General features: G+C 49.5%; 1 protein-coding gene across 11 annotated transcripts in view; it reads right to left on the bottom strand.

Annotated features, from left to right (window-relative positions):
* DYSF (dysferlin) overlaps positions 1-17,994 on the bottom strand; it is a 155,047-nt gene that overhangs the window by 53,603 nt on the left and 83,450 nt on the right. For 6 of the 11 annotated variants that reach the window (XM_039333817.1, XM_039333818.1, XM_039333812.1 and 3 more), the window contains 6 exons: positions 16,970-16,999; positions 16,415-16,441; positions 7,875-7,976; positions 6,512-6,673; positions 4,577-4,742; positions 1,983-2,056 (listed from right to left, as the gene is read on the bottom strand). In XM_039333817.1, coding sequence (XP_039189751.1) covers positions 1,983-2,056; positions 4,577-4,742; positions 6,512-6,673; positions 7,875-7,976; positions 16,415-16,441; positions 16,970-16,999 — 561 coding nt within the window. Of the gene's footprint in view, positions 1-1,982; positions 2,057-4,576; positions 4,743-6,511; positions 6,674-7,874; positions 7,977-13,235; positions 13,278-16,414; positions 16,442-16,969; positions 17,000-17,994 lie in introns of all 11 variants that reach the window. The other 5 variants (XR_005555553.1, XM_039333809.1, XM_039333808.1 and 2 more) reach the window with 1 other exon arrangement.

The following is a 17,994-nucleotide window of genomic DNA, read 5'->3' as shown; positions in this document are numbered from 1 at the left end:
CGAGTTTCCATTACGGCCGTAACTTGAGGATAACCTGTTAGTACAGTCTGAAAGGGAATAAGATTTGGGAAGGTGTCAGGAGAAACCTCCGGGCCGAATGAGCCGTCAGCCGGTGGAACAGACCGCAACTTGAAATATAAGTTCCCCTTCGCTGAAGGTTTTCTAAGAGAGGTGGGACGATCACCTATCAAAGATGTTCCAGGGCTTTGGTGCTGTGCACAGGAGTTGAGCTGGATGATCTCTGGGGTGCCTTCCAACTCTATGGTTTTACAGGGAAGAAACCACTTAACTGCTTTCTGTATGGTGACACACATTTCAAAACTCTTCAGTACAATTTGGCCTCTGGGACTCTGGACTTTTCGAGGGTCAGTGAAGTTTGTCCTGCCCAGATGCGCAGAACAGAATAACCGTTAGGAGGGACCTTGGAGGTCATCTAGTCCAACCGCCTGCTCAAACAGGAAACCCTCTACCATTTCAGACAAATGGATGTCCAGTCTCTTCTTAAAAGCCTCCAGTGTTGGAGCGCCACAACTTCTGGTGGCAAGCTGTTCCACTGGTTAATTGTTCTAAGTGTCAGGAAATTTCTCCTCAGTTCCAGGTTGCTTCTCTCTTTGATTAGTTTCCATTTGTTGCTTCTTGTGCTGCCTTCAGGTGCTTTGGAGAATAGCCTGACTCCTTCTTCTTTGGGGCACCCCTCAAATACTGCAGGCCTCCTATCATGTCATCCCTTCATTAATCTAGACCACGGTTAGACAACCTTGGCTCTTTTATGACTGGTGGACTTCAACTCCCAGAATTCCTGAGCCAGCATGGCTGAGCATGGAAACCTCTCCCTTTCCCCTCAGCTTAGCTGGCTCAGGAATTCTGGGAGTTGAAGTCCACCAGTCATAAAAGAGCCAAGATTGCCTACCCCTGGCCTAGGCCTAAGCCACTTTACGACTGGTGGACTTCAACTCCCAGAATTCCTGAGCCAGCATGAGGGAAACTTTAGCCCCTTCATGACTCGTGGACTTCAACTCCCAGAATTCCTGAGCCAGTATGGCTCAGCTTGGAAACCTTTCCCTTTCCCCTCAGCATGGCTGGCTCAGGAATTCTGGGAGTTGAAGTCCACGAGTCATAAAAGAGCCAAGGTTGCCTACCTCTGACCTAGGCCTAGGCCGCTTTCTGACTCGTGGACTTCAACTCCCAGAATTCCTGAGCCAGCCTGGCTCAGCTTGGAAATCTCTCCCTTTCTCCTCAGCATGGCTGGCTCAGGAATTCTGGGAGTTGAAGTCCACCAGTCTTGAAGGGGCCATAGTTCCTCTATGCTGGCTCAGGAATTCTGGGAGTTGAAGTCCACGAGTCATAAAAGAGCCAAGATGGCCTACTTCTGGCCTAGGCCTAGGCCGCTTTATGACCGGTCGACTTCAACTCCCAGAATTCCTGAACCAGCATGGGGGAACTATGGCCCCTTCATGACTCATGGACTTCAACTCCCAGAATTCCTGAGCCAGCATGGCTCAACTTGGAAACCTCTCCCTTTCCCCTCAGCATGGCTGGCTCAGGAATTCTGGGAGTTGAAGTCCACGAGTCATAAAAGAGCCAAGGTTGCCTACCTGTGGCCTAGGCCTAGGCCGCTTTCTGACTCGTGGACTTCAAGTCCCACAATTCCTCAGCCAGCCTGGCTCAGCTTGGAAACCTCTCCCTTTCCCCTCAGCATGGCTGGCTCAGGAATTCTGGGAGTTGAAGTCCACCAGTCATAAAAGAGCCAAGGTGGCCTACCCTTGGTTCTAGATGTACCCAATTCCTGCATCTCAGACTCTTTTCCTCACTGACCTCAGCAGCTACCAGTTCTGCACATGCATGCACCATCACCAAGATGCAGTCACCAGCAAACCCAGTTTAGGAAGTGGCACAGCAAACCCAGTTTAGCCCTGAAGCTTGTTCCTTGCTGCTGCTGCTGCTTTCCATATGACGTTTTTCTAGCACCTGAACCGGCTTACCTGGACTGAGATCAGAGGTTCTCTGTCATCGATGTCAATCAGAACATCATCTTTTGGGGTGAGGCTCATGTCCTCTGTAAAAATAAGGAAGAAACTTCAGTTTTGGGAGTTGACTGTTCTTGTGTCCATCCGTGTGTCTTTCACACCATCCTCATCTTCCAAAGAAGTTTTTCACACCAAGAAGATGGAACAAGGGTCTTTGGACCCTGTGATTTAGTCACATTGTCTGGGAAGGTTCAAGATATATCAATTTCTAATATTGACATCCAATGAAAAAATTGATTAAGGAACTGAATAAGTACATGCTAAGTTTAAAGATGGAATAAGTTCAAGAAACAATGATAAACATGGGCAAAAAACGTTGGGCATAACATAGAGTTAGAATACTGGCAAAGCCTTCGGGAAAGAAATTCTAAAATAACCAAGGCGGTGTCTTACAAAGAAAACCTATATAAAATGTTCTACTGGTGGCACTTAGCACTTGCGAGGTTAGCGAAAATGTTTAAAAACACGTCTAGCAACTGTTGGAAATGCAGACAAAAACCAGGGACATACTACAATCTTGGGTGGACGTGCCCTAAAGCCAAAAGATGTTGGTCAAGAATACATATATGGTTAGAGAAAACGACTAAAAAACACATAGGTTTTAAGCCAGAATTATTTTTGTTAGGTATAATTGTAGGCAATGTTGAGAAGGAATGTGTATATTTAATGTTACATGTACTAACGGCAGCGAGAATTGTATTTGTTCAACGTTGGAAGGGTGAAGAATTATCCGCGGAGGAAGAGATAATTAAGAAAATTTTAGATTGTGCAGAAATGGACAGACTGACGCTGAAAATGAAAGAGAAAGCAGATTCAGAATACTTTAGAACATGGGATACATTTGATCAATGGCTAGAAAAAACAAGGTAGAGAGAAAGGAGTTTAACATGTATTAGTAAACTAAACCTTGGAACCCAGACAATATGTTGCTGATAAAATATTAAGGATTTGTCACTATAAAAAATTAATAAAATATTGAACAGAAAACGAAAGATATATCAACTTCAAACTACCAAACAGGGCACATATGAAGTCTTCTCCAATCCATCAGTGTTCTGGGTGTTGTAGTCAATAACATCTGGAAGGTGCCATGTTGGAGAAGAAGGGCAGATACCATAAAACTGACCCCAAACCAATCAACCCACACATAGCTGACCACGGATAGTCAGACCTGCAGGAAGTCACCACGCTCAAATGGTGTGGTAGTCAAACCTCCAGACGATACTCAAGAACCGGGCTCGCCAAACTTGGCAACTTGCAAGACTTGTGGACTTCAACTCCCAGAATTCTCTAGCCAGTCATGTTGGCTGGGGAATGCTGGGAGTTGAAATCCACAGGCTTTCAAGTTGACGAGCCTAAAGACCGCCCCTGCTCAAGAGCCGGGCTTCTTTTGCGAACATCACCTATATCAGTGATGGCGAACCTTTGAGAGACCGAGTGCCCAAACTGCAACCCAAAAGCCACTTATTTATCGCCGGGTGCCAGGTGGGCGCGGCCCACTGGGTGGGCGCGGCCCACTGTGGTGGTCATCACAGATTGGGTGGGTGTAGCCAAGGTGGGCATGATCACCTCGATGTTGCTCGTGGGGAGGGACGCCTGTGGGGGCCAGGCATGGTTTATTTATTTATTTATTTATTTATGAGACTTATATACCGCTTTAAGTGCAAGCACTCTCTAAGCGGTGTACACCAGTAAGCAATGTATACATATATATTTACATTGCCCCCAACAACCTGGGTCCTCATTTCACCTATCCCGGAAGGATGGAAGGCTGAGTCAACCTTGAGCCGGTGAGATTTGAACCGCTGACCTGCTGAACACAGTCAGCTAAAGTGGCCTGCAGTACTGCACTCGAACTGCTGCGCCACCTCGGCTCTTAAGTTGACGAGCTTGAAGACCCCCCCTGCTCAAGAGCCGGGCTTCTTTTGTGAACATCACCTATCTCAGTGACGGCGAACCTTTGAGAGACCGAGTGCCCAAACTGCAACCCAAAAGCCACTTATTTATCGCCGGGTGCCAGGTGGGCGCGGCCCACTGGGTGGGCGTGGCTGTGGTGGTCGTGGCAGATTGGGCAGGTGTGGCCAAGGTGGGCGTGATCACTTCGATGTTGCTCGTGGGGAGGGACGCCTGTGGGGGCCGGGCATGGTTGGGGGAGATCCAGGGGGTCTCTGGCAGGTGGGGTGGTGGGCAGAAGGCTCGCCCTGCGGGGTGAGGAGAGGCAGGACGGCGGTGCCATTGTCACGGGGTAAAGTGAGGCAGGGGCCAGGGCGCTGCTGCCTGACACATCAGCCGCTGCACACAGAGGCCAGCGAGGGCATGGGTGCTGGGAGGCATCCAGCCATGTGGGACCTCGGCGAGTTAGCGGGAGGCTGGTTGAAGAGGGACAGTTGCCATCTTCGGGGCATGGCGCGCGTGCCCACAGAGAGGGCTCTCTGAGTGTCGCCTCTGGCACGCGTGCCATAGGTTTGCCACCACTGACCTATAATACATTTGTTCCAGAAAAGCCCCCATTTTTTACGATCCCCCAAACATCTTCCTCCCGTCCTGACCTGCGTGGGTTTCAGAAAATACTTCTTCTTCTTTGTAGGGGTCACAGAGGAATCCTTGCAGGGATCGGATGGTGCACTGGCCCACCACAGGTTTACGACCGAAGGGCCTGTTGTCAATGACTTTGATAATGATGGGAGGGCGGTACAGGTCCTCCCTTGGCAGACGCTGAAAGAAGAACAGGCACGGTTGGCACCACAGGGCAGAGGGAGAGGAGAAAAAGACGGGATCATTTTTAATTCAAATAACGTTGTCAACCATCCGGCTAGCGAATCCAACACTGAGGAAACTCTATGGCAGCGGTTCTCAACCTGTGGGTCGAGACCCCATTTGGGGTCGAACGACCATTTCACGGGGGTCGCCAAACAACACAGTCCGCCATTTTTCCCCCCCTTTTCCTTAGCTGTACTCCTCCCTTTTATTCTATTGGCTTTTGAAAGCCAATAGAAGAGACTCTCTTGAATAGAGTCTAATTCTATTGGCTTTCCAAAGCCAATAGGAATTGTCCAGGCTGTCTCTGCCCTGCTGAGCCTGCCAAAAGTCCCATTCTGCAAACGGTGCTGCACCAGTGGAGTAGTCCTCGACTTACGACCGGTTGAGTGGTCCTCGACTTACGACCGGTTGGGGGTCGCGGCATTAAAAAGGTTGAGAACCACTGCTCTACAGGTCTTGAGGTGCCATAAGACGGGTCTTTTCAACCTTTTCACAAATTGTACCACCTTTGGGACGTGACAAAGTTCAAGTACCACCGGTGTTTAGCAAGGTGTCAAAAGCCTGATGACCCAAAAAAAGGGAGAAAGCATCGGTTTTAATTTCTTCGGTGGCAGTTCCTTTGCTGAATCACTTTCCCCTTGAACATACGACAAATTTATCCGTGTTTATTAATATGCACCACCGCCTTGGTGGTCAGGTGGCTGGTCAGCCCTTCTTTCTTTCTTTCTCCTCTCCTCTCTCTCTTTCACTTGCGTGTACTCCTTCGTTGACCCCTCTGCTTGTCTCACAGAAGCCTTTCCCTTTTCCCTCTCTCTTTCTCCGTCCCCTTCTCTTTCCCCAGCATCTTTTTTTCTCTCCCTCTCCACCAAAACCTCCTCCTTTTATATCCTCTCCTCTCTCCCCCCTCCTCATCCTCCTTTTTTAGGTGCACCACTCTCTTGAAGCCCAGGGAGAGCGCCAGCATCAGTCGCTACCCCAGCAACACTGCAGCTCCAGCTGACTCTCCACCTGAAGACTGCGTGTGGCTGCCGGCACCCCTGAGGCTGCCAGAAGCGCCAATCAGCTGGAGCCGTGTGCGCTGATCCTGGGCCCTCAGTCCCAGAAACACTGCAGCTTCAGCTGACGCTTCCCCAGGCCTGTGCGGTGCTGCTGCCATTTCAGCTCTTCGGCACTGCCGCTGCTTCACTTCCTCTCCCCCCCACTACACTTGGTTAGGTCGTGTACCACTTGCCAAGTGCCAAAGTACCACCAGTGGTGCACGTACCACTGGTTGGAAAGCCCTGCCCTAAGAGATAATCTTTACTGAATACGCATAATGGCGCTGAAAAAGCAAAACGCAACTCTAGTTTTCCCGCACAAAAATTCCGGTTAGTTAACAATGGCTTTTCGTAACCCCCACCCGCCACGTGTTCACGTTGCCCAATGACATCCTTTCTGTTCGTTATGGGAATGGTCCACTTCTCCATCAGACACCTGCTTTGGATGAGGTTGGTTCTTAGGGTCCATGGATGGCTTCTTGACACTCCCTTTTCTTTCCCAGGCTTTCCCTCCCCCATTTCTAGGGCAAGGTGAGTAGCGACGGAGCAAGCATCTTAGCAAGCATCTTAGCCATTCAAACCTTGAGAAACAGCGGAATAGTAAATACAATTTCCTAGACAAATATCACAAGGGAGAGAGAGTAATTCTCATCAGAGACAAGAGAAGGCTGAACGAAGTAGCCTCACCACTTCCATGAAGAGAACGGAGATGTCAAAGTTGGGATTTTTCTTGAGGTTCTTGATAACCGTTGACTGGACCATCTCCCCACCACACTCCACAAGAAGACTGGGAGAAGTTACACTGGCCAACTGGTAGCTCTTCAAGTTTCGAAGACCCCAAGCCAACACCTGTAGCAAAAAAGCAACAGAGAGGGCCACCATCTATTAAGAACCTAAACTGATCGTAGAGAGACCAACACAATTTTGATGTGGACAACTCAGCTAGAGCTAGTTTTGCGGGTTGCGTTGGGTGTCAGTTGTGCGAGCGGCAGTGGACATTTTCTGTTTTCCAAAGAGGAGAAGATTGTCGCTTAATGACCATTACAAAAAAAGGGAATAAAATCAGACATGGTCACAGCCTCTTAAAGGCTGCCACAACTTACGGCCATAATTTCAGGCTCAATTATAGCCGTATGTTGAGGATATGTTGAGCTTGGTCACTCAACAGCAAGACCCTGATGAAGCGGGCACAGCAGCGCCTGCATTTTCTGTGTCGCACAAGAAAAGCACATCTTCCTTCCCCTGTCCTGACCACTTTCTACAGAGGGACGATTGAGAGCATCCCGTCATACAGCATCACAATCTGGTTTGGAAGCATCCCTGCTTCAGACAGGAAGGCGGTGCAAAGAGTGGTGAGGACGGCAGAAAACATGATTGGCAGTTCCCTCCCTTCCATCCAGGACATAGCACAGAAGCATTGCTTGAGCAGGCTCCACAAGATTGTCTGGGACATTACACATCCTCTTCACAGCCTGTTTTCCTTATAACCTTCTGGGAGGAGGGGACTGCGTGGTATCCAAAGCAGAACATCCAGATTCAGCCACAGTTTTGTTCCATACAGTATTAACCTTTTGAACTCTAAAGCTTCCTCCTTCCGTTATGAATTCAAGATGGACAATGATTAACATTTATATGTTACTTATATGTAAGAGTGTAGGTCTATACATATATGGTGTATAGTACGTTTCAATGTGTGTTATGTATGTGTACGCTTTGAGAGCAAGCAATTAAATTTCATTTTTAATGTGTGCCATTGGGCCCACGGTAAAAAAAACGACAATAAAGGTTATCTAATCTAATCAGAACCTATGTAGGGCTCTTGCATTTGATGGGGTTATTTTAATCCTACCACTAACATTTTGTTCTATGTGTTTTGCGATCCGTTAAAGAGTCTGATTGGTCAGAGGGGGGAACAAACTGACTAGACAAAATAAATATTTAATTTGCAGAACGGCACCCTCCCGTGTCCTGACAGCTTTTACAAAAACTAGCAATTCTCTTTCCGGAAGGTTTGGAGAGATCCCTGAGTCAAAAGACCTTCTGCACCCACCTCGATGGCCGTTCGCTGGAGAACCGGCTTGATTCCTTGAGGGACCATGTAGATGTTGGGCTCCCTCTGGGGTGGAGGGTAGGGCAGGTCTGAATCTGCAGACTGGGAAGAGACATAAAATGCATCTTTTAGGGGGTAAAAGAAATGGAAGTCCACCCTGCTGGTTCTTCCAACCAACCCGGACCTAAGGAGGAATTTCCTGACAGTGAGAACAATTAATCAGTGGAACAACCTGCCTCCAGAAGCGGTGAATGCCCCAATACTGGAGGTTTTTGAGAAGAGACTGGACAGCCATTTGTCTGAAATGGTATAGGGTTTCCTGCCTGAGCAGGGGGTTGGACATGATAGCAGTGTTCCAGTATCTCAGGGGCTGCCCCAAAGAAGAGGGAGTCAAGCTATTCTCCAAAGCACCTGAAGGCAGGACAAGAAGCAACGGGTGGAAACTGACCAAGGAGAGAAGCAACCTAGAACTAAGGAGAAACTTCCTGACAGAGAGAACAATTAACCAGTGGAACAACCTGCCTCCAGAAGCGGTGAATGCTCCAACACTGGAAGTCTTTAAGAAGAGACTAGACAGCTATTTGTCTGAAATGGTATAGGGTTTCCTGCCTGAGTAGGGGGTTGGACTAGATGACCTCCAAGGTCCCTTCCAACTTTACAATTATTATTATTATTAAAAATTGGATGCTTGGCAAATGACTCATATTTAGGACAGTTGCAAGATGTCCCGGGGGTTGTAAAACAGGACAAAACGGCCGTAAAACAGGAAAAAAACGCTCCCATTTGGTCATAAAATGGGACAAAACACCCTTAAGAAATGTCCCAATGACCATGTTTCACACATATAACGAACGCAGCATCTCCGCGGCCACGTGATCAAAATTCGGACGCCGGGCAACTGGTTCCTATTTACGACAGTCGCAGCGTCCCGGGAGTCACACGATCCCCTTTTGCGACCTTCTGACAACCAAAGTCATTGGGGGGGGGGAAGCCAGCCTCACTTTACGACCGTGTTCCTAACTTAACAACGACCAGGAGTCACATTTAACACGGAGGCAAGGAAGGTGGTGAAACGGGGCAAAACTCACATCGTAACTGTCTTAGAAATTGGGGGCTCACGTTGTGGTCGTGACTTGAGGACAAGGAGGACAAGGGGGGACATGATAGCAGCCTTCCAATATCTCAGGGGCTGCCCCAAAGAAGAGGCAGTCAAGCTGTTCTCCAAAGCCCCTGAGGGCAGGACAAGAAGCAACGGGTGGAAACTAATCAAGGAGAGAAGCAACCTAGAGAACCAAGGAGAAACTTCCTGACAGGGAGAACAATTAACCCGTGGAACCACCTGCCTCCAGAAGCAGTAAATGCTCCAACACTGGAAGTTTTTAAGAAGAGACTGGACAGCCATTTGTCCGAAATGGTTTAGGGTTTCCTGCCCGAGCAGGGGGTTGGACTAGATGACCTCCAAGGTCCCTTCCAACTTTACTACTATTACTATTACTATAAAATCTGCGGCCGTGGCACCATGCCACTAGTTGCCAAACAGCCAGATCGGCGTGCTCGGGAATTGTGGCGCCCTGCGCCCTCCGCCAGCACACAAGATTCCTACAATTTCAACCATCGCCTCTTGCGAGACCGTCTGAGCTGCCTGCAGCGCGACCTGGCCCGGCTCTTCCGTCTTGATCTCCAATCCCCAGACTTCCCCCCTAAACCCAATCTTGGGGGTGGGGGGGCGATTTTAGCCTCCAAAGGAAAGGAAACCCCTAAGGCGGGGGGGGACCCCCCAAAGGCAGCCCTTAACCAGGGGCAGTTGGAAGGAATTTCAGTCGCAGTCACTTTTTCCAGCCCAAAGAATTATTGCATTAAATTAAGGAGGCGTATACATTTCAAACATCAGATGGGGTCGTATTTATTTATAGATCCCGCCGATGTGTATTTAATAAAGCTGCTGCAGGGAGGCAGGCAGGGTGGGGGACGGCCAACGCTGCCCGGGGGGTGGGGGGGACAGCTACTTTTCCCTGGCAGTTGCCAGGAGATGCCTAAACAAAACGGCTTGTTGTGTATGATGGCATTGCCAACCCCGCTTGGGCGTAATTGGAGCCCCCCCGTCCCCCAAACGCAGCTCCCCACCGGCACTGTTTGAAGATTTAAGGGAAGTGTTGGGTGACAGCCAAATGGGGGCACCAGCCCCTAAAGATCTTCATCCAATTTGCAGCACCTCCAAAGCCAGACAGAGTCTCTTGCAAGGGAGCTGTGGGACGCCCCAGCCCGGCCCGGCCCTTGTCCTGCTCTGATGCCCCCTGCAATAGCCACTAGGCACTCAGAGAGCTGTCGTCCAATATGCTTAGAGGCCGGTGGGCTGGTCCTTTCCCCCATCCCTGGAGGAAGCACCAATGAGCAGGGAAGCATCCATCCAAGAAGAGGAGGTGACCCATCACCCTAAGGCCACCCACAACTGATTCTAAAGGAGATGCTTTGAAAAGTATCCGGAAGGTCCATTTGATTCAAATGCGGCAGCCTGTGGGGTTTTGCACACAGATTCGCACACGTGTCACTCCTCTTGCAGGGACTGTATTGGTTGCTTCTGGGTGCTGTTCAAAGTGCTGGCTGTCACCTTTATTTATTTTATTTTATTTATGAGACTTATATACCGCTTTAAGTGCAAGCACTCTCTAAGCGGTGTACACCAGTAAGCAATGTATATATATATTTACATTGCCCCCAACAATCTGGGTCCTCACTTTACCTACCTTGGAAGGATGGAAGGCAGAGTCAACCTTGAACCGGTGAGATTTGAACCGCTGACCTGCTGAACACAGTCAGCTAAAGTGGCCTGCAGTACTGCACTCGAACTGCTGCGCCCCCTCGGCTCATGGCCTGGGGCTAGGACATCTGAAGGACTGTCTTTTTCCAATTATATCCACCTGACCCACTAGAGCAGACATGTCAAACTGCCGGCCCGCGGGCTGGATGCGTCACGCTGAAACCGCACCCACCCCACTGCAGGCAATGGGGGGAAAGTCGCGATACGTCATGCGACGTCACGTGATGTCGCGAGTTTGACATGCCTGCCCTAAAGCAAGGAGGCAGGGGACGTTATGGGCCCCCTCTCTTGAGGAGGTCCATCTGGCGGGACCCAGGAGAAGGGCCTTCTCCGTGGTGTCTCCCTCCCTGTTATTTGAAGGGCCATCTTTTCCCAGTTGTATCCCCCTGACCCACCAGAGGGTGTAGGCAGGAGACGTAATGGGTCCCCTCTCTTGAGCAGGTCCATCTGGCGGGACCCAGGAGAAGGGCCTTCTCCGTGGTGGCTCCCTCCCTGTTATTTAAAGGACCCTCTTTCCCCAGTTACATCCACCTGACCCACCAGAGTGGGGAGGCGGAGGACGTTATGGGTCCCTTCTCCCCTCCCCCTGGATTCATACGGCTGGCTGAGGAATTCTGGGAGTTGAAGTCCACACATCTTAATGTTGCCAAGCTTGGGAACCCCTTCCAGCAGAGGCTTAATAGACAGTGGTGGATTTGCCCCCTCGTTAGTTACACCGATGGTTCCAGATGTAGTTGATCAGCACAAACAATTAATCATTAACATTAACGAGCAGTGGAGGAGCCAAGCAGGGGATTAAGGCTCAGATGTGGCTTGGGATGCAGGAGGGAAGCTGGAAAGAAGCAGGGCCTGAGGTCAGGCGAGAAGCGAGCAAGCGAGCAGGACCTTCCGGGAGATGTGGCTGCAGCACCCACCACCGTCCCCTGAAGCCCAGGGCGCCCGTCTCCAAGGAGTGGTCCCTGTAGCTCTGGAAGGGCCCAGAGCGGGTGGAAGCAGCCATTGGGGAGGGATGGTGAGGATAGGACTGTTTGAAAAGCCTGCTGGGAGGGCATCGGCCATTTATTATCCAATTTCTAGACACCCCCCCCCCATCACCTTGGGTGCCTCTGGGTGGGTTCGACATTCGAGCAATGTTCAAGAAGATTCAAGCAAGAACGCAAACAGGGTCTTCCTAAAGCAGTGTTTCTCAACCTTGACCATTTTAAGGCATGTGGACTTCAACTCCCAGAATTCCACAGCCAGCATTGCTGGCTGTGGAATTCTGGGAGTTGAAGTCCACCTGCCTTAAAATGGTCAAGGTTGAGAAACACTGTACCTAAAGCTACAGGGGGCTACCAGTGTCTGACTCCCCCAAAGAGAGGCCAAAATAGGCAACCCTTGAGGTTGTGGTCACAATCTTGGTTTGATTTGATATTATGAGGGCGAAGGGTTTATTCTCCAAGCTTGCGGGCTGGTTTCCGAACCTTTCGTTACCCGGCTAGCTAGCATCTTCCGCGGACTTTAGGGGATGTTGATGTTCTTCTGTTTATAAGGGCTTCGGGGGTGGGGGTGTCGAGTGAGGGTCTTGGGATGGGTCAGGGGTGAGTCACCAGCGAGGGGCTTGTGATGGGTCTTGGGATGGGGAGGACACGTCAGGCCAGGGTGATTGGGGGGTGAACTGCTGGTGGGAGTGGGGGATTGCGCGGGATGGCTGAGAGTCGGTGCTGCCTCTGGTTGGGTGTGCGGTCGATTTGGATCCTGAGTGGTAGGCTGGTGGTAGGTCAATGTGTCTGTGGATGGAATTGCTTGTGGCTCCGATGGTAGCGTGGCGGGTGGTAGCGTGGCCGATGATTCTTGTGTCGGCCCAACCGAACTGGTGCCGTTTGGTGTCAGTGTGGGTAGGGATTAAGGATTTTGGGAGTTATGGAATTTGACTGGGCAAGGATAAGCTAAGCGGGCAAACTCTGATGGGCATGAGCAGTTGCCAAAAACTATCTGCCTGAGGGGGGGGGCACCCAACATTTGTACGATTGGACATGGATATGATTGGACATGCTGTATGAATGTACTTATTTTGTACTGTTTTATTGTTATATTTATTGTTTTAATTTTGTACGCCGCCCTGAGTCCCTCGGGATTGGGCGGCATATAAATTTTAGAAATAGATAAATAAATAAATAAATAAATAAATAAATAAATAAATAAATATTGGCCAACACACAAGCTGTGAATATTATGGGAAAGACCTGGAAACAGGGGGTGCCTGATGGATTAGACCAGGGGACGCCCGAGCCATCCGACAGCTTTCGACCTTGGCCTTCTGCCTTCGCTACTCAATCAGCAGGAGGTTTAGGGGTGGCTACCTACCCTTGCTTGTACCCCACAACCTGAGAGGACAGAGGGATGCCACGGCTGAGGGAGGACCCTAAAATCCTCACCCTCCAAGAATAAGCCTCTGGGGGATTTTTTGGCATGCTGCTCCAGCCCAAGAAGTTGCCAAGCAGAAATGAGCGGGGGTGGGGGGGTGGTGGAGTAGGGGGGTTGTAAGCAAAGTGAAAAGATACCCATTGCAGAAGCCCCTCGTGATAGAAGACGGGGGGGATCAGCTGCAGCGTGGCAGTCCCGGGTGGCACCAGACAAGGAGAAAAGGAAGCAGAAGAGAGAGAGAGAGAACGTCAGCTCAGACACACACCGATGGGGTGGACAACGCACACTCAGGTGGGGGAACCTCAAAGGAAGCCAGTTTTCCATCTCCTGGGGCTGGTGGAGGTTTCTACGAGTAGTCCTCAACTTACAACGGTTCGTTTAGCGTCCGTTCGAAGTGACAACGGCACTGGAAAAATGGAACTATGACCAGTTTTCACATTTAGGACCGTTGCAGCGTCCGCCGCGGTCACGTGATCGAAATTCAGGGGCTTGGCAACTGATTCGTATTTACGACGGTCGCAGTGTCCCAGGGGGGTCACGTGGTACCCTTTTGCGACCTTCTGACAACCAAAGTCAACAGGGGAAGCCAGGATCACTTTAAGAACCATGTTGCTAAAGGAAGATAAAAGTTTACTCCTCAACTATTTTTATTAGGGATTTTTTGAGGATTTTGATGTCAAAGAAACTATTTTAATGTTGAATTTAATTACAGCAGCAAGGCTATTGGTAGGTCAATATTGGAAGAAAGATTCGTTGCCCACAATAGAAGAATGGACACTTAAGGTTTTCTAATTTAGCAGAAATGGCTAAAATTTCTGCTTATTTAAAGGATCATACACAAGAAAGATATATTATGGCATGGAGAAGACGGATAGATTACATTCAGATTAAATATGGAACTAAAAAGTTCCATTTATTATACGATTAAATTTTAATATCATAAGTATTATTAATAGTATTTTATAATTGGAATTGTTTAGTTTATTTACTGTTGTTATGGTTTTTTATAATAATTGTTTAAAAATGGATTTGTTTATAATATGTTATTAAGGTTTAAAGCAGGGGTAGGCAACCTCGGCTCTTTTATGACTCGTGGACTTCAACTCCCAGAATTCCTGAGTTAGCATAGCTGACTCAGGAATTCTGGGAGTTGAAGTCCACGAGTCATAGAAGAGCCGAGGTTGCCTACCCCTGGTTTAAAGGGAGTTAAGGGTTAAGTAAGATTTTAGTAGTTGTATAATTTGTTAAATTTAATTAGATTATATTTAACCTACTTGTTGAATTTAATTAGATTATGTTTAATATGTTTGTAATAACCCTGTGCTCGGCTGTGGGAATTGGGGGGGGGAGGATGGGGATGGGTGGGTTAGTGGTTTTATTTTGTTAAATTGTTAATAAAACTTTTTAAATAAATAAATAAAAAAGAACCATGTTGCTAAGCCCACATTCCGGATAGAGAGGACTGCTATTTTGAAAGAGGGGGGGTCAAAGGAGCCATCTAAGACTTCAGGGGTTCTCAACCTTGGCAACTTTAAGACTTGTGGACTTCAACTCCCAGAATTCCTCAGCCAGCTTTGCTGGCTGAGGAATTCTGGGAGTTGAAGTCCACAAGTCTTAAAGTTGCCAAGGTTGAGAACCCCTGATTCTAGGTTAAGATTGAACAGTCCTCACCCAACAGAGGGGGAGGGACACAACACCACCCATCTCCTGTTTACAAGATGGCCCTTTCGGCACTCCCAAGAAGGCTCCACACCCATCTGCACCACTCAGGTGACCCCGAGGGCACAGATAAACCCCCCAAGAGGCTTCAACGACTCTCAGAGAGAGGGCCAACGACCGGAGGACTGCAAGGAATGTAAATCCTTCCACCCTTCACCATTCAGGCAGAACTGAAGAAGCTCCTGGGATCAGAAGCGAAAGGTCTTCGAGGGAAGCACCTTTGGGCCAGCCCTGACCGGGATGATGGGGAAGCTCCACTGCCTTCTCTTACTTAGCCACAGCAACGATTCCCTTAAAAACAGGGCTGAGAAAAGTTATCAACTGGACCGAACATTAAGGACCGTCTGGCTTAGCAACGGAAAAATGGTTGGGGTCGTAAGTCAAGGACTACCTGCGCTAGAAATCTGCCTCTTGTCCTTCGTTTGAGAAGCCAACTGGACTAGACTCACATCCAGCACTTAAGCCAGAGAGCCTGGGGGAGGAAGGAGGGGGGGTGGTGAGCAACATTCGTGCCTCGAGGCCCAAACCTTTAAGCCTGACAGAAAGGGGGGATCTGTTTGTGTTTTGGGGGGCACAAAGTGGAGAGAAGGACCCTAACCCTCTTTTTCATGATCATGTCCATCTTGCCGGCAAGCTCTGGACCGGGAGGAGAAGGGGAGGCCATGTGGGGCAACTTAAACTGGGCAGGCAAAGGGCCTTCATGCCGCCCTGGGCAGCTCCTGGTGGAGAAGAGGACTCGTGTTTGTGCCCTGCTTATAACCAGAACTTCTAAGGGGGTCCAGTGATGGCTTCTGTCTCACGTGCCCCCCGGCCATTCCTTGAAAAGGAGAACAGGTGACCCTGGCCTGGTAGACTGTTCAGCCTTTGATCATTTGGATGGGGGAGTCCCTGCCGCTCTCTGAACTTGGATGTTTTCTTGCAGACGTTTGTTGAGCCAGATAGGGAACCTCATCAGTGCTAGAAGGGAGAAGGTAGCAAGGAGGAGGAGGAGGAGGAAGGAGGGAAGGTTGAGAAGGAGGAAGAAGAGGAGGGAGGAGGACAAGGACAAGGAGAAGGAGAAAGAGAAGGAAGGAGGAGGAGGAGGAGGAGGAGGAGAAGCCGAATTGTTTTCTTGCAGACGTTTTCTGACCCAGCTATGCAACACCATCAGTGCTAGAAGGGAGAAGGGTTTGCTCTCTGCGTATGTTTTGCATTTAAGACATTCCTTAAGGAGGAGGAGGAGAGGGGGGAGGATGAGAAGGAGGAAGAAGAGGAGGGAGGAGGACAAGGAGATGGAGAAGGAGGAGGAGGAGGAGGAGGAGGAGGAGGAGGAGGAGGAGGAGGAGGAGGAGGAGGAGGAGGAGGAGGAGGAGGAGGAGAAGAAGGAGAAACTTGGTTGTTTTCTTGCAGACGTTTTCTGACCCAGGTATGCAACACCTTCAGTGCTAGAGGGGAGAAGGGTTTGCTCTCTGCTTATGTTTTGCATTTAAGACATTCCTTGAAACTACATTTTCTAAAAGACTTTCCGGTAATTTGCATCTCCCCTGTTCCTTTTTTTTTCCCATCACAAGCCCCCCAGGACCAGGGGAGCGACCCCTTTCTCGCCCAAGGGGCTCACCTCATCCAGGAGAGACGTCAGTTCCGTCTACAGGGTTTCCCCGTTTGTCCCACGAGGAGGAGAGCGCGTGGCAGGGAGGTCAGCATCCACGGGGAGAAGAAACAGACAGAAAGTCGACTTTTTCAAAGCAAGGTCTTCAGTAGAATACACACTTCACACACACACACCCGTGTTGAAATCATTCCGTGAATTAATACGTAGGAGGAAGCCATTTGTGAAATATTATACAGATTTTCTGGCTGATCATGACCGTGAGTACAATTCACCAGTGGAACTACTTGCCACCGGAAGTGGCGGGTGCTCCAACACTTGGAGGTCTTCAAGAGAAGACTAGACAGCCACTTGTCCAGGATGATATAGAGTCTGCTGCTTGGGCAGGGGGCTGGACTAGAAGACCTCCAAGGTCCCTTCCAACTCCGTTATTCTGTTATATCGCCGTTTTGCAGAAAGCTCTGGATTCTACGGAGGTTCTTGCTTTCAACCACCACCCCGCCCAAGCTCAGCCAGGAGCCAAAGCAGAAAATGCAGCTTCTATAGACACTGCGAGGGTCTTACCTCAAAGCCTGGGATGTGATGGACAGCTGGCTAAAAAAAAAAAACACAACACAAATATCCACATTACAGCCTGACTTTGAAAGGAAGGAAAAAAACTCCTGAAAAACTCTTGGTCCACACGTCTTAAAGTTGACAAGGTTGAGAAACAGCGCTTGACACGTCCCAACCTTGTCAACTTTATACTTCACAACACTCTTGCGCTTCTCCGCTTTCAGGTGTGTGGACTTCAACTCCCAGAATTCCCGAGCCAGCCATGCTGAGGGGAAAGAGAGGTTTCTAAGCTGAGCCATGCTGGCTCAGGAATTCTGGAAGTCCACCAGTCATAAAAGAGCCACGGTTGCCTGCCTAGGCCTAGGCCTAGGCCGCTTCATGACTGGTGGACTTCAACTCCCAGAATTCCTGAGCCAGCATGGCTCAGCTTGGAAACCTCTCCCTTTCCCCTCAGCATGGCTGGCTCAGGAATTCTGGGAGTTGAAGTCCACCAGTCATGAAAGAGCCAAGGTTGCCCACCCCTGGCCTAAGGCCTAAGCCGCTTTATGACTGGTGGACTTCAACTCCCAGAATTCCTGAGCCAGCCATGCTGAGGGGAAAGGAGAGGTTTCCAAGCTGAGCCATGCTGGCTTAGGAATTCTGGGAGTTGAAGTCCATGAGTCATAAAGCGGCCTAGGGCTAGGCCAGAGGTAGGCAACCTTGGCTCTTTTATGACTTGTGGACTTCAACTCCCAGAATTCCTGAGCCAGCCATGCTGAGGGGAAAGGGAGAGGTTTCCATGCTGAGCCATGCTGGCTCAGGAATTCTGGGAGTTGAAGTCCACCAGTCATAAAAGAGCCAAGGTTGCCTAGCCCTGGCCCAGGACAAAATCTCGGACACTTCAGAGATGCACAAATCCAGCCTTATGCAGGAAGAATGGCTTAGCGTTCAACAAACCTTAGTCAGGCCATACTTGGAACATGGCATCCAGTTTTGGTTACCACGTTACAAAAAAGATGCTGAGACTTTGGGAAAAGTGCAGGAATTGGGTCTGG

This window comes from Crotalus tigris, unplaced genomic scaffold, assembly GCF_016545835.1.
Source record: "Crotalus tigris isolate CLP2741 ecotype Arizona unplaced genomic scaffold, ASM1654583v1 scf7180000024513.1755786, whole genome shotgun sequence".
Taxonomy (NCBI): Eukaryota; Metazoa; Chordata; class Lepidosauria; order Squamata; family Viperidae; genus Crotalus; species Crotalus tigris.
The sequence above is the reverse complement of the archived record's forward strand: the minus strand, read 5'-3'. Positions and strand labels throughout refer to the sequence as shown.